Source organism: Sphaerulina musiva (genome assembly GCF_000320565.1).
Source record: "Sphaerulina musiva SO2202 unplaced genomic scaffold SEPMUscaffold_12, whole genome shotgun sequence".
NCBI classification, from domain to species: Eukaryota; Fungi; Ascomycota; class Dothideomycetes; order Mycosphaerellales; family Mycosphaerellaceae; genus Sphaerulina; species Sphaerulina musiva.
Genome location: NW_016017394.1, coordinates 738,117 through 752,506, shown reverse-complemented (window position 1 = coordinate 752,506; position 14,390 = coordinate 738,117). Strand labels below are relative to the sequence as shown.

The 14,390-nt window shown below is 51.6% G+C and overlaps 5 protein-coding genes across 5 annotated transcripts; 2 read left to right on the top strand and 3 right to left on the bottom strand.

Annotated features, from left to right (window-relative positions):
- Window positions 1–1,673: 1,673 nt before the first annotated feature.
- Window positions 1,674–2,909, top strand: SEPMUDRAFT_54233 (uncharacterized protein; the record flags this gene model as incomplete). Its single annotated transcript, XM_016909289.1, has 2 exons — window positions 1,674–1,996; window positions 2,063–2,909. 2 exons carry the CDS (start codon window positions 1,674–1,676, stop codon window positions 2,907–2,909), a joined length of 1,170 nt encoding a protein of 389 aa, XP_016756608.1.
- A 113-nt stretch (window positions 2,910–3,022) lies between these two features.
- On the bottom strand, window positions 3,023–5,337 carry SEPMUDRAFT_159372 (uncharacterized protein). The gene is made up of 2 exons (XM_016907841.1): window positions 4,813–5,337; window positions 3,023–4,738 (listed from the first exon to the last, which is right to left on the bottom strand). The coding sequence occupies exons 1-2, from the start codon at window positions 5,128–5,130 to the stop codon at window positions 3,182–3,184; spliced, it is 1,875 nt and encodes a 624-aa protein (XP_016756607.1). The 5' UTR covers window positions 5,131–5,337; the 3' UTR covers window positions 3,023–3,181.
- Window positions 5,338–6,219: 882 nt separating this feature from the next.
- Window positions 6,220–8,596, bottom strand: SEPMUDRAFT_152135 (uncharacterized protein). Its single transcript, XM_016907263.1, has one exon. The coding sequence runs from the start codon at window positions 8,449–8,451 to the stop codon at window positions 6,532–6,534; it is 1,920 nt and encodes a 639-aa protein (XP_016756606.1). The 5' UTR covers window positions 8,452–8,596; the 3' UTR covers window positions 6,220–6,531.
- A 1,006-nt stretch (window positions 8,597–9,602) lies between these two features.
- SEPMUDRAFT_111828 (uncharacterized protein) lies at window positions 9,603–11,153 on the bottom strand (the record flags this gene model as incomplete). Its single annotated transcript, XM_016900941.1, has 1 exon — window positions 9,603–11,153. One exon carries the CDS (start codon window positions 11,151–11,153, stop codon window positions 9,603–9,605), a length of 1,551 nt encoding a protein of 516 aa, XP_016756605.1.
- Window positions 11,154–11,843: 690 nt separating this feature from the next.
- SEPMUDRAFT_152132 (RNA-binding domain-containing protein) lies at window positions 11,844–14,139 on the top strand. Its single transcript, XM_016907262.1, has 4 exons — window positions 11,844–11,940; window positions 12,086–12,533; window positions 12,601–12,761; window positions 12,814–14,139. Exons 2-4 carry the CDS (start codon window positions 12,114–12,116, stop codon window positions 12,866–12,868), a joined length of 636 nt encoding a protein of 211 aa, XP_016756604.1. The 5' UTR covers window positions 11,844–11,940; window positions 12,086–12,113; the 3' UTR covers window positions 12,869–14,139.
- The last annotated feature ends 251 nt before the right edge of the window (window positions 14,140–14,390 follow it).

The following is a 14,390-nucleotide window of genomic DNA, read 5'->3' as shown; positions in this document are numbered from 1 at the left end:
TAATTATATATTATTGCATTCGAATTTCGTCTATACCGAATTGTCTATACTCTATCTTTGTCTTCTTTATCTACGGCTGTATACTAAAGTTGTATAAGACATTAGTGTTTATACAAGCTAGATTTTCGTCGACGAGAAGAAGTATCTAGTTTTCGATAGTTCCGAGTTTTTCTACCGTATATATATCGTACTCTTTTCTAGGTACCTCGATTCTTTGTATTAGAGATAACAAGGTCAAAACTATATTTACGAGTCTACTTTTTAACGAACTCCTTTAGCAATTTGATAGAATCAAAGGTTTGCTTAGGTAGAGGAGGTATCTTAAATTCCTCGTTAGAACCGAGATCCTCCTCCTCCTCCTCCTCCTCCTCCTCCTCCTCCTCCTCCTACTCTTCCTTCTCTCCGTTAGAGTTCTCGGGCTTACCGAGAAACTCCTCCTCCTCCTCCTGTACTCCCTTCTCTCCGTTAGAGTTCTCGGGCTTACCGAGAAACTTATCCTCCTCTTACAAGTTCTCGGGCTTAACGAGGAACTCGTCCTCCTTCTCTCCGTCCTCCTTCTCGGACTTAACGAGGAATATATCCTCCTTCTCTCCGTCCTCCTTCTCGGACTTAACGAGGAATATATCCTCCTTCTCTCTATTGAAGTTTTCGGCTCTAACGAGATACTAGAGAGGTAGAAGGAGAGTAGGAATACTCGGAAGAGAGGAAGCGCGTACCCGAGGAAATTTACTACCGGCGCGATCGCGAGCGTAAGTACGTAGAAGAGAAGATGTACGTAGTAGGGCAGACATTGTATCTCGGTAATAACGTATCTTAGTAATAATAGTAAAAATGTAATAATAATAATAATATATCTCGGTAATATCGAAAGGTTAGTATACGCGACAGTACGACGACGCGACAGCACAATAAGATAATAGTGCGAGTTAACGCGCTATATTGAATACACGAAGGTTTACGTTGATAACGAGCGGCGGAGATATGTTACTGTACAGGTTAGGTGAGTTATGTCTAGGGCTGCGATTAGACGAATCCAAGGGCTGCCCATAGCCCCGCCGTGTTATCACTACGAATTGTCCCCTAAGACGACGACTCGATGTCCAAGACTGCTCTGCTGGTCAAAGCAGCTCTGTAGTGCGGTGACGGTGGTGGTGACAGAATGCTTCGCCCTGCACGGCCCACGAGACCGGTAGTGCTGACTGCTCTCTCGTTCCTGATCTTAGTGATCTTGCTCTCAGCCACGTTTGTGAGTACATGACCTGCCTCCTACCACCTGCTGGGCAAGCACAACAAAGAATGAACCTTCAACGACAGCCACTGAGTCTGGTCAGCACGAACCCACACGGCGCAAAGCCGGAGCCCTGATCTCATATCCATCTCACGATGTCCCCAACGATGTCGCCTCCACCAGCCAGCTCCACATTCTCCTGCCTGCCTCAAATGTGGCCGTCGACATGTGCAAGACCCTCTTGACGGGAGCGATTCTCGGCTATCCAGTCCCGACTCTCATTGCCTGGCAGGAGACGTTCGACCAGCAGCATCTGCTGGGAGGTGGCAGCCATGTCGCCAAGATCTCGCGAGTTCTGGAATATCTGGAGAAAATGCCCGAGTCCATGGACCACGAGCTGATCTTCATGATGGACGCATACGGTCCGTGTGAGCCCTTCAGGCCAATGCAGATCGGCACCGCTGACTGCACCACAGATATCTGGTTTCAACTTCCTCCCGAGGTCTTGGTCAGTCGGTATCATACTATCAACAAGAAGGCCAACCAGAGACTCCGTGCTCGCCTCGGCAACGCATACGATGCCGAACATATTCGACAAACCATCATCTTTGGCGCGGGCAAGCGGTGTGCTCCCAATCAAATGCACACTGTTGCATGTTATCCTATTCCAGAAGCTCCTCTGCCTGATGACTTGTATGGCGCCAATACTGATACCGTGATGGGTAAGAACAAGTACACTAGCTTGAAGCAAAGATATCTCAATTCCGGGTAAGTGCACATGGGGTGTTTGGAATACATGTACCTATCGTTCATGACATCTGACATCGAAAGCAGCTACATCATCGGGCCCGCCAAGGACATGCGAAAGATGTTTCGGCGAGCATGGGAAAAAGTGCAAGCTATGCAAGATCATGATCCCTGGGACAATGGCAGTGGCGGATCCGACTTCATGTACCACGGCTCCGACCAGTCCATCTTCAACACCATGTGGGGAGAACAAGAATTCCAACGCGAAGTCATGCGAAGGAGGCATCTCAGCGTGATCGACCGACTCCGTGGCCACAGCACCCCAAAACCATACTATCTCGAAGGCACACTCGTCGACGACCCTCTCAACCCCTCCTTCACGCATCAACCCATGGAGCACAAACAAGGCCAACCAGACGAATTCGGAATCGGCGTCGACTACTTCAGCGATCTCGGCCACCAAACCGTCAACACCGAAGACGACACCCAGTATCTCATCTACAACCAAAACATCTCCGCCCAACTCCAAGACCGCGACCATAAACTCTTCGACTGCCCCTCCCGCGTCACCGGCCTCCTCCCCGACGACATCCTCCACACCAGCCCTCCACTCACCACCCACAAGTCCTGGACCGAATTGCCCCTCTTCACCAATCGCTGCCTCAATACCATCCCCGTCATGATTCACCATAATGGGGATAAAGGCGCTCGTGGCTGGCAGTGGCCCATGTCGTGGATGCAAGGTCACGCGAGACGGGAATTCGAAATGCTTTTGGGGAATGAGGAGAGTGTGTTCGCGGCGGGAAGGTCTACGGGAGGAGCGTTTTTGCCTTCGGGAGAATATCTGACTTTTCAGGATTTGTGTCCGAGGGAATTTGAGTGGGAGTTGTTTCGTGATGTAGAGAAACCGGAGGATACGCCGGTGGGGATGTGATGATGGGGTTTGGGAAGTGGGTTTTGTTATTTGGGAAGAAGTAGGTGTATATGTATGTGTATGTGTACGGGAGAGAGAGAGAGAGAGAGAGAGAGAGAGAAGACACATAAGCCAACAGATCAGGTAGAATCTACCTCAAGTTACCTACTTTCACTTCTACATATCTCCCCCCCTTCATTTTCTATACTACATCTACATATCATCATCAGCAACAGCCACCCGGCCCTACTAACAACAACAACAAGTCCAAGAACAAGTCCAACATATACATCTCAATGAACATCCGGCAAAACCCACTCTCCCAACCCATCTCGAAAAACCTCTTCATGAAATGGTCGACAAATATCATCAAATCGCACCCACCGATTCTCCCACGGCTCATAGATTTCCTTCGGGCCCGTCCTACCTCCACCTTTCCATCTCTCCCCGGGCCAATACTCTCTCAAATCGGCCTCTTCTTTCCCACTATATGCGACAGGAATCACGGGTTCCCAAATGTGCGCATCATACAATACTCTCGTGTGTCCCGCATACCACGTCTGATTCCACCACGTCTCTCGCAAAGCTTTCAAGCCATCGCGATGCGCATTGTGATGGATGACGGTGGGGACGATGCCGCTCCAGATGTTGGTGAAGAGGGGGATTTCGGTCCATTTCTTCCAGCGAGGGAATTTCGGCTCGTGATTGAAAGTCCAGAAAGGGGGAACGGTGTCTGTGATGTCGCTGGACAGGTTCTGAGAGGTCACGCCGTGTGGATGTGTGGGACTGATGTTTTCGCGCTCTTCGGCTGCGGCGAGTTCGGTGTGGTTGGCCCAGTGGAGCCAGGCGGTATCATCTTCGGAAAATACGGTGTTCAGGCCGATTTCCATGCGATAATCAAGTCCGATTCCGAATTCGAAGTTCTTGTCTGGTCGGCGAGCGGCTTTCTTGCGGACTTCTTCGACGTGGGAGGGATTGAAAGGATGCAGGGGTTCGTAGCCACCTTTGAACTTTTCCCTCAACTTTTGAAGGTTGTTTCGGGAGTCCTGTCGGAGGGCCTCGCGCCAGACTTCTTGGTCGCCGAGGATGTGGGAGAAGATGTATTGATCAGAGCCCATGTTGGCTTCGAAAGGATCGTTAGTGAGGAGCTCGAGAGCTTGAACAAACATTTTTCGCAAGGCTTTCACTGTGCCGATAACCACACCAGAGTTGATGTAGCGAGGACGGTATTTGATAAAGGGATTCTCTATGTTTCCAACGTCCGTGTCTGTTTCTGGGCCATAGATGTCTTCTGGTAAGTCGGAGAAGGGGACCGCGTAGCAAGGTGGGTCATCTTGCGTCCAAGGCCAGCAGCGTTTTTGGCAGCCAAAGATGACTTCCTGGTGAATGTTGTGCTCTGATGCGGCATTTCCCAGTTCGCGCGCAATGCGTTCGTCTGCTCGCTTATTGATTGAGAAGTAGCGATCGATCAGAGTTTGAGGTCGGAGCTGAAGCCAGATGTCGTATCCGTCTACCATCAGCATGAGATCATTGTCCATAGAGCTGTTCAGGTAATTGAGGTATCTTGTGATTCCCGTGACTTTGGCCAGATGAGAACCACCCTCCACAAACTTGGGATCATCAAAGTCCTCGCCCCAGTTGACGATGACCGGATCGGGATATCCCAAGATTCCCGCGCTGACCATGACCTTGCAGAGGTTTGCATCGCCTTTGGATGCCGGCACCACGAGGTGCAGATTTGCTGGTGGGTTCTTGCTGGTGGCGGTGTGCTTCTGCCTTGCTCTGGAAACGTCTAATGGCCCGCTGGATTCTGTCGTGCTTGTGCCTGCAATTAATGGTTCCGAAGAAGGCTGCGAAGAAGACAGGTGTATCAGCACGCAGTACTCCTCTTCCCCCACGCCTTGGCACCTGTGTCTTCACTCACATGTAATATGTACAAAACGAAGCATATCCAAGTGAGGATCAAGAAGAAGAGCGGTTTGCCTTGCAGCATCACGATTGCCTTGGGGCCTGTCCGCGGCACCTTGTCTTCATGGGGAGATGCACTCGTTCCGATTCTGTGCAGCAGCACGGCAGCATCCTGTGGAATCAAGGGAATGGACGCAGAGGTACTTTGTCCTGCTGCTGCTGCTGCTTCTGCCTCTGCCTCTGCTTCTGCCTCTGCTTCTGCTTCTGCCTCAGCCACTTTCCTCGAAGCAGCGTCGGCAGCAGCAGAAGACCAAGAGCGCTGGCGCACCGTCATTTCGGCTTATACACGACACGACAGGCCTGCTCCTAGTTCCAGGTAACCTGGTTCACCACCGGACTTCCGACGTGGTGCTGATTACGAGCACGCACGTGCACAAGAGGCATAGGAAAGGATAGCCGGAGGAGACGACGACCACAGAATCACAGATCCAGTAGACCGCAAGGTTCACGGCTGACGCGTATCTCGCATCGTAGATGATCGTGATAATAGACTGTCCATGTTAGCAGAAATGGTGAATGCCGCGCCACACCTCTATCAGAATTGGACCAATACCGCCCTGAATAATCGTGGATTTCCTAGCTATTCACGATATAGACCGTAAGATGGAGTAATCACTAATCATCCTCATATCTGCACATATTGCTAGGAGATATTTACGTATCTTATCGAGAACCAGTCTACCTTCTATCAATCACGTCTCAAACTAGCCTACATAGGAAGTATCTACCCCCTAGCTCAATAGAAAAATTCGTTCTTGGTACCTCCTAAACTAGTCTCAAATAGTCTCAGGTAGTTCTACGCAGGAACGCCTCGGCAAGCGCTACCTAAAATCTTTTAATGGTTGCGCGCACTGCCGAAACTACCAAGAAGTACTAGGAGGTCCCTCCTACATGAGGCGTATACCTAGTACGTACAGGTTACAAAGTTACAACAAAGGGGAGTCGAAGCCAATCATCACAGTATATAGCAATCCGGCGAAAACTCAGTACACTTGGCGCTTACTGTATGTACAGTACCTCCTAAAGTACCTCCTAGGAAGTAGGAGGTACAAGTAGGAAGTAGGAGGTAGTAATTCGCAAATTCGGTGTCCGACGGGAGGCGTTCTAGAATTTTTTTTCCTTCTTCACGCTTGGCGGAAAAGTCGGGATTCTCGACTGCCGCGCCATCGTACCCCTGTTCCACCCCGTCAGCCCCCTGAGGACGACATGTTTGTGGTGGCTTGTTGATTACTCCCAAAAGAAGAACTCACAGCCGCAAGCCTCGTCGGGGTTTGTGCGAGTTTTGCTTGTGAAGCCGTTGGTTTCTTTCGAGACACATCACATCACTGTCCGACCTTGAACGTTGCATGGGATCAAGTGTGTCCTGATATTTCACTACCTTGTATATACATACAACCCTACATGTACCCTACCGACAGATGTGCCTCCTGTGTGATTGATTTGTTTCTATGATAATACATAATGTGTCGCTTCGAACGCTATCAAAAAAATGTACCAATCATGTTTGTTGTAGATGCCAAGAAGCCGAGGGAGACGCTGCTGTTGCTATAGAGCTGCTGGCTGTGCTGTGTCGTCGTCCTGTACTACTCCAAATTCTTTGCTTTGCTTTGCTCTGCTCTAGCGGCGTCAGCGGCATATTCACGCCGCCGAGGCTCTTGTCACACACTTCCACTGCCTAGTCTGCCACTTGGTATTCTTCCACTGGTCTGGGCGGCGGTAATCCTACTGCTGCTGGCGCTTCAGCTGGCGTCCAAGGTAGTGCCGCCGGTGCCTCTGGTGATTGCTCGAGCGCAGGCTCTTCTTGCGTCGCCACTTGGTCATAAGGCAATGGTGGTGCCTGCTGGTCAGGTACGTACTCCTGTGGCTGTGAATCCGGCAGAGTCATGTCATCCGTGATGGGCAGAAGTGTTGGCCGCACTAGACTTGCCGACGACGTAGCATTCAGGATAGGGTGATACGCGGTATCGTTACCAGGAGCATATAGCTCTTCCAGCGAGCCTCTGCACAGTCGGTTCCAGCTGAGCCACCCTCGTCGATCCGTCCATGCGCCACCTTTGCCTTTATCGACAATGTCATCGGCGTCGTCTGCGGGCACAGCATTGTACCAGAGCATGTTCGCAATAGGCACGTCTGTGATCAGACTTTCATCCAGAACATGTGTTGCCTGCCTCAATCTCTCGGCTTTTTTCTGGAACCACATCCTATGCCACCAGTATTGCCGAAAGTGCTTCTCCTCCGGGTTCCCAGTGACGTGGAGCAAGACCGGGTGCTGGTGCGTCAGGACGTTATACGCCAATTCCACGCTCTCCCAGCCAGGGGGCGTACTATTCATGTAGGTGAATCCATGATCAAGTGAGTCAAAAGGTGGGCGCGAAGCCAATATGTCCTCATCAAGGCTGATTTCCCATGGCTTCTGAGGCAAGTGATGAGCCTGGGCTGGAGGCGACCAGGAGTCGACTTCCCGGGTCCAGGCCAACTGTCCCTTCCAGAAGGCCAAGGTCTGAAACATGGTAGAGTCGTAGTCGATGCCAATGTGATACTCTGTCCTCCTACCAAACGTGATCGGCTCTAAACGGTACAAGCTGCCATTGTTCGCATCTTCATGGTCATAGTAGACCTTGCTCTTCGCTTTCTGCAACAGGTCCGGCCGGTTGGTCAAGCGCTCGAACTCCTGATCACCCCAGAGGTTGGCAAAGTAGTATTGATCAGAGTCTGTCACGTGGTTGGCATGAATGGCTTCCAAAGTGGCGTTAAATATGTCCCTCAAGTCTCTTATGGTGCCCATCACTGTGCCGCTGTTGAGCCACTTCGCAGGCGCCTTGTCCCGGTCTTCTTGCTCATAGACTGGTCCGAAAGCCGTCTCCGGCATCGTGCTCTCCGGAATAGCCCAACAAGCGGGTCTGCTGAAGTCCACGGGCCAGCATAGTTTGTCTGGGCCAAAGACAACGCTCTGAAACATCTCACGCTCGGCGAACACCTTTTCGCCATAACGCTGAATAGTTCTGGCGTTCGCAGCAGCATTGATGGCATAGAATCTCTTGATCAGCACGTCCGGACGAAGCTGAAACCAGACATCATAGCCATCTATGATCAGGACCAGATCCTCCATATACTCGTCTGAACTCTCTAGCCCCTCGAGGTAATTAAGGATGCCCCCTACCTTTGCCAGATGCTGGACATAGCCATCCTTCGCCTCGTGGTCGCCATAATTGATCAGAACCGGCGTGGGATATCCCAGAATCTGCGCCGAGAGCAGGAGTTTGCATAGTTCAGGATTTGTACTTGTGGCCGGCACCAGCAGATGCAACCGGCCTTTCCCTTTGACCCCTGGAGGATAACCATTATTCGAGTTGAGCTCAAAGTCCTGTACGAGATTCTGGCTGTCAAGCGCCTGCGGACCGGAGCTCGAAAGGCCGCTGTAGATCAAGCTGGGGCGTAGACCTCGTATCCAGAGCAGCGCGAGCAAAACGGTGAAAATGACAGTGGCTGCAAGTCTTGCAACCTTCGAGGAGAGAACACGCCACATCAGCTGGTGCTCCGTAGCTGGCGACCCATGTCCAGAGAGGTTCCGCAGCCTCGAAGTGGAGTACAACATGGACACTTTCCAGAAGCGAGCGCGCTGCGTGATGTGTCGTCGTAGGAGAGAGAGGACTGCTGCTGTAGCGTTTCCATCAGGAAGCCGGCACTAATTGCATAGGTAAGCTGGAAGGTACAGGTACATGTAGTAAGGTAGGCAATGCGACTAAGGCAAGGCTTGGTGCGAGGTGGCATTGCCCAGAAAGCACCACCAAGGAAAAAAAAGGGTCAAACTTCGAAACGGCCAAGACGGGAGATAAGGTACCTCCGTCCTCCGGGAAGCTTGCGCCATCGGCCCACCTGGCACTTGATCGAGCTGTCGCGTCCCATTGTGGCGCTGCACTTTCCTCCCGTTGGTGCCAGCCACATAGGAGGTAATGCAACGCACAGATTCTTGTGAACGCAAACGACATGTATGTACCTACACTACCTCCTAGGAGGTAGGAGGCACCTCCACTGCCACTATACTAGGGATTAGGAACATGTTGCGGCCACCCACCGGTTCCCCTCCAAAAGGTCATGTGACATGACTTGCCGTACATCCGGCTATGGTAGGTACCTAGGTACCTCGGTTACAGCGACCCTTGGGGGTGTATGGATGCATCACCATTCTTTTCACAATCTTCACCATCACGAAACCACCCCTTGCTAGGTGATTCACTTCATACAGCAGAAGCCTTCACTTATAACACGCAGAGCGATACCAACATGTTAACAAGTCAGGTTGGTTGAATACCTCCGTGGACTATTATCGCTAGCTACCTTACCTACCTATGCCAAGATAAGGGACGCGTTGTTTGGGAATAGGGATTTTCACCTTTCTATGAAGTTGAGCACACAGACCGAATGAAGGAATTCACGTGGGGTCGTGGCGGCATTAACGAAGTGCTATCGCCCAGATGCATCCAACGAAAATCCGGCAGATCCTCCAGTCTTCGAATTTGCCAGACGTGATGTTGATGAGCTTTGGTGCCTGTCCTCCCTCCGGTGGTGCCGAATATCTGCGCAGTCGCGCTCCCTCCACATTCCATCCCCTTGCATCTTTCACTTCAACATATTGCCTGAGGGTGCTATCCTTGTCATTGGTGACATGACGCTGTTCTTGTGAGCAATGAGCCCAACATCTCCCTCAATCTTTCAGACAGCCTACTTGTCGGCGATGGGCCCATCTCAGAGAAACTTGATATACCTCTGATCAGGAGGACCGAACTCCTCCATAGCCTGTTTCTGCCACTGCGATCCTCGGCCAATATTGTAGTTCTGCCTTTGGTATGTGATCAAACGTTTCGTCCCGCTGGCCCAGCGCGAAAGATTGTTGGTACTTCGCCAACCACTCACTTTGGAATCGTCTTCGAGTTTAGGACCGGTGAATAGGAGCAGCTGCTTGCTCGAAGAGGCTGTAGCGTCTTCGAAGAGGTCCTCCAACTCGATACTGTCTAGTTTTGGTTGCATGCTTTCGGATTTGGTGTCCGGGTTGCCGGTGCAGTGATCAAAGACGGGACGGAACGTACCAGAAGATAGGGTAAAGTTCTTGAGAAGTAACTTTTGGAGGGTCTGGTGGTTTCGGAGAAAGTGTATTATATCGTCTGAACCAGCGCGAAAGCCTCGAAGTCTGCAGTTGCGCAGTTCTGTGAGTTTGAGATGTTGGAAGAGCATGTTCGACACTTTATCTCCCTGGACCCGAGATGTGTCTCCATGGTTGGTGAGTTGGTATCGATGAAGATCGAGCTCCCGTATGTTTCGGCAGGCTTTGACAAAGCTAAGAAGGCCAGTGAAGTTGGCGGAGTTCGCAGCCTGCACGATAAGTTGAAGTTCTCTCCCTGCGATGGGTTGTCTCGAAAGTTCCTGTCTGTCGCCCGCTTCCAGGAGCTCTGCATCTTTGTCATCATATCTGAGACTTGTGTCGGAGAACGCCAACGTGAGTGCCTTGAGACTAGCTAGACATGATTCGAGTCCAGAATAGGCGATCACAGGTCCAATCTCGTTGCAGGCCAAGCTGGACCGCATTTGGCTGTTCTTGCCGTGCGTTGGGAAGCATCGGAAATAAGACACTGCCAGCGTGCTCGCGTCTAGAGCGTCCTGGACAAGCTGAAAAGTGTCAGCCGCCGACTGCCAAATCAGTCTCCAGCTACCACCATCAGCTGGCGCTGAGCGGCATAGGGCATCGTCCCGGTACACAGCCAAGTTGAGGGTCAACGAAAGCGGAGTGGGCGATGTTCTTCCTCTTTTGATGTTTCGAAAGGCTTTCCTTAGCAGTTTTTGAGCGTCTTCACTTTGCAGAAAATGCAATTGAGCTTCCTGTCGGCGTTGGAGGATATTGAGCTGCCTTCTGAGTGCTTCGCGCTCTGCTTCCTCAAAAGGGCGCCACCCGATGCTGGTTTGAATACTAGTTGCGCCTCCTTCGGAAATCTGTGACTTTATTCTCACATCGCCAGGACGTAGCTGATTCTTGATGAAGATTGTGTTGTAGACGAGACCAGTCAGGGTAAAGTCATCAACCAGACAGCCCATGCCGGCATTGGCTGTACAGACGACGAAGTCCTTAAGTCCGCGCTCATCGATGTCAATTCGTTTGCTTCGGTAGAAGGCTCTAAAGTGATCCTGTGACGCTTTGGAAGCAAGAGATCGGTTCGCCAAGCGGAGAGCACATATTTCGTTCAACGTCAGGCAGATTACGACGTTCTCGATCAGCTCTGCCGGCAGGTCATCCAAATAAGCCATTTTCGTGCCCGCTGCGAGACGTGTCAAGCTGTTGTGCAGCAGTAGCACATACAAAAGCAGCAAAACTATGAGTGGCGAACAACAACAGCTGTTGTAACTGCGATACCTTCGGTACCTTACCTATACGGAGGGTGTGCGCCAGGCGCTGGGGAACGCAGGGCGCGTTGGTTCGAATCTTGGAGAATGCCGTGACACGACGCTCGGGGCCGCCAGTATGAGAACGCCTTCTACACCATTCGCGATGATGAGCATCAAGGTGCGGTACATACAGTACCTCTGCTGCAGGATTATTCCAGATGACACAGTTGCATAGACAGCATGATCGGCGTTTCAATTGCCTCAAATGGGCGGCATAGTACACGGCATGGTAGTGATATTCCTGTGCGGGCTTCCTTCGCCGCCGTCTGGCATTCGGTAAAGGTGAATGCTAGTGAATGGAGAGAATGAATACATGGGCTAATGAAGTGAGACTACAGGTGTCTGAGGACATCAAGTCATCAAAAAGTCAACTCAACCCGACTACATGTAAGCCTCAGGTACCTACTAGCTGAGCTGAATAGCTCTAGCGGCACATTCGCACGCTAGTCCGTAACATTTTACCTTATCGACTGCACCTAAATCACCTCATACATGTACCTGAACATCCACCTGCCTACTCGACCTCCCATCTTCCCTCCACACACACCCACACCCACGCTTATCGCTTCTGTTCTGCTCTGCACTTCTTACCATTCAACTACAGCGGTCGCGTCGCGTCGCTTCAACCCCTTGTTAACTCTTCTCCCAGGTACGTCGCCTGTACTACTGCCGTCCAATTATCACTCGCCGCCCTCCCGCACTTCCGCGACACCCATGGCAGACGCGCAACACACTGCTGCTGCTGCTGCTGCTACCACTTCATCTGCTGCGGACCATCCTAACGAGCCCTCCAGCAGAACCTCCGACACCTCCTCGCATACCATGGCTGACGAAGACACCAAACCGTCCACTGACGACCTCGATCGCCAGGCCGAAGATGAAGACCTCGGCGACGAAGAGGAAATTGCCGCGATGAAAAAACGCGTCGAGGAAATGGAGGCTGAAGCTGCCAAACTGCGCGAGATGCAGGCTTCCATCGACAACCAGTCCGACAGCTTGCGCGAAAGCAAAGAGGACATTGATAACAGGAGTATCTTCGTGGGGAACGTGGATTACGGCGCCAGTCCAGAGGAGATCCAGGCTCACTTCCAAAGCGTCGGAAGCATCAACCGCGTGACAATCCTGTTGGACAAGTTCACTGGTCATCCCAAGGGCTACGCCTATGTGGAGTTCAGTGAGCCGCAGTTTGTGACCAGCGCCTTGGTGTTGAACGAGAGTGTCTTCCGAAATCGCAACATCAAAGTGAGTGCGGAGCGTGAAAGAGACAGCTAGTGCGCTCGCCAAGTCGGAATACTAACATCGCGCGCAGGTCGTGCCAAAGCGCACCAATCTCCCAGGAATGACTAGAGGCCCAGGTGGTGGACGCGGCGGAAGAGGTCGCGGAGGCCCACGCGGTGGATTTGGAGGGGGCTATGGGCCTCCCATGGGTGGTGGCTATGGTGGTCCTCCACCATTCCGGGGACGTGGCGGGTATGTTTGAAATTCTCGGCACATTTAAGGCGAAACACTAACATGCTAATAGCTACCGTGGCGGTGGTCGAGGTGGCTTCCGCGGACGCGGATACAACCCTTACTGAGCGCCTATACCAGCTACCTTTTCTACTTGAGATCGGAACATGAGTACGAGAAAGAGCTGCGTCTGCACTCTCGTCTACCGGTGTGCCTGGAGTAAGATGACAGTTAAAAAGGCCCAGAAAAGAGGAGAGTGGAGAGTATGGTGTTAGGCTCGCGATTTTCTGTTGCTTCGCGACAAGCAAAGCAGTACTAGACGACGAATGGGGCATCCGAGAAAGAAGCCACAAAACATCTTCAATGTTGGAGTAAGAGCCACAGTCTGCCTTTTTCCAGACATTTCACTCAGGTTCAAGAGCTAGTTAAGGTTCAAGAGCACGTGCTTATGCGGTGAAGAGTCAGAAGGTGACATACCTTGAAGTCTCGAAAGTGATACTGGTAAAGAGGTGGTGACAATGAACCGTAACGCGAAAGTCATTATGCGCTCGCCGCTGTGCGTGAACCAGTTACGCTTCAACCTGAGCGACGAATGCGATGCGATGCGATGCAAATGTCTTCGGGCAAATGGTGGTGGCAAGTACTCCTCGTTGCACACTGGTCGTATGCTCGCTACAAATGCCATCGTCTACTGACTGAGATTGCAGGGATCGATGTTGCCATGACCTGCACTCTACTTGCACAGGATCTCTTCGCAGCTAACAGTCCGACGAAGATCTGCAGTCTACCATCTGCATTGCCGAAATCGATGTATACCCATGCTTAGTCGGGAAGCTATAGCCAGCCTTCGCTGCGAAGTCCTTGGGTAGTTTCACGACTTCAGGACCTGGCCAGCACACTTACCTCTTTTGCTTCGCATACAATATAAGTCGAGTCACTCGAGTCACTCGAGCTGGCCAGTTGGTCCAGACTATGTAAATAGTTACCAGATGGACCACCAACGCCAGCACACCAAGCTACCCGCGAGGGAAACTTCTGTTTCCGTGCCATGACCACGCATCTACAACTGATAGAATGGTCGTGCAACGGAAGGACTTCGGCTGACATGCATAGACGCAGCCTTACAGCCAGGGTCTTGACTTGGGGACATACCCAGGCCCATATGGCAAGAGTACATGTACCTAGCCGTTCAATGAAATGCTGCTAGCGCACGTGAATGCCAAAGGTGCTCACGGACCTGAAGTTACGAATCAGATGGTCGTTTGCATTCACGCGAAAAGTCTGCCTAAGTCTCTGGTTTCGTATGGGGGATTTTCAGCCTCTTGCCGAGTGAGTCCACACAAAGATACACAGCACCCATATAGTCTTCAGAATTTCAGCGACTTTAACAGTCTTTCACGTCCATCCTCCCCTCTGCTCTCGCAGTCATGAGCGGCGTATTCACCAAGCAAGCCATCGAAGACGGACACGTCGCTAGAGGAGAGGCCGCGGACGACTAAGTGGACTTCATCTTCTCACTTCCGACGAGACCTGGAAGCATTAGTATTATCGAGAAACGCCCGAATTCCCCCAGACTGTCGAGTCACCAGAAGTGGGAAGATCTCAAATGGTCTACACCTAGACTGAGAGTGTGTACTCAGCCGATCACCG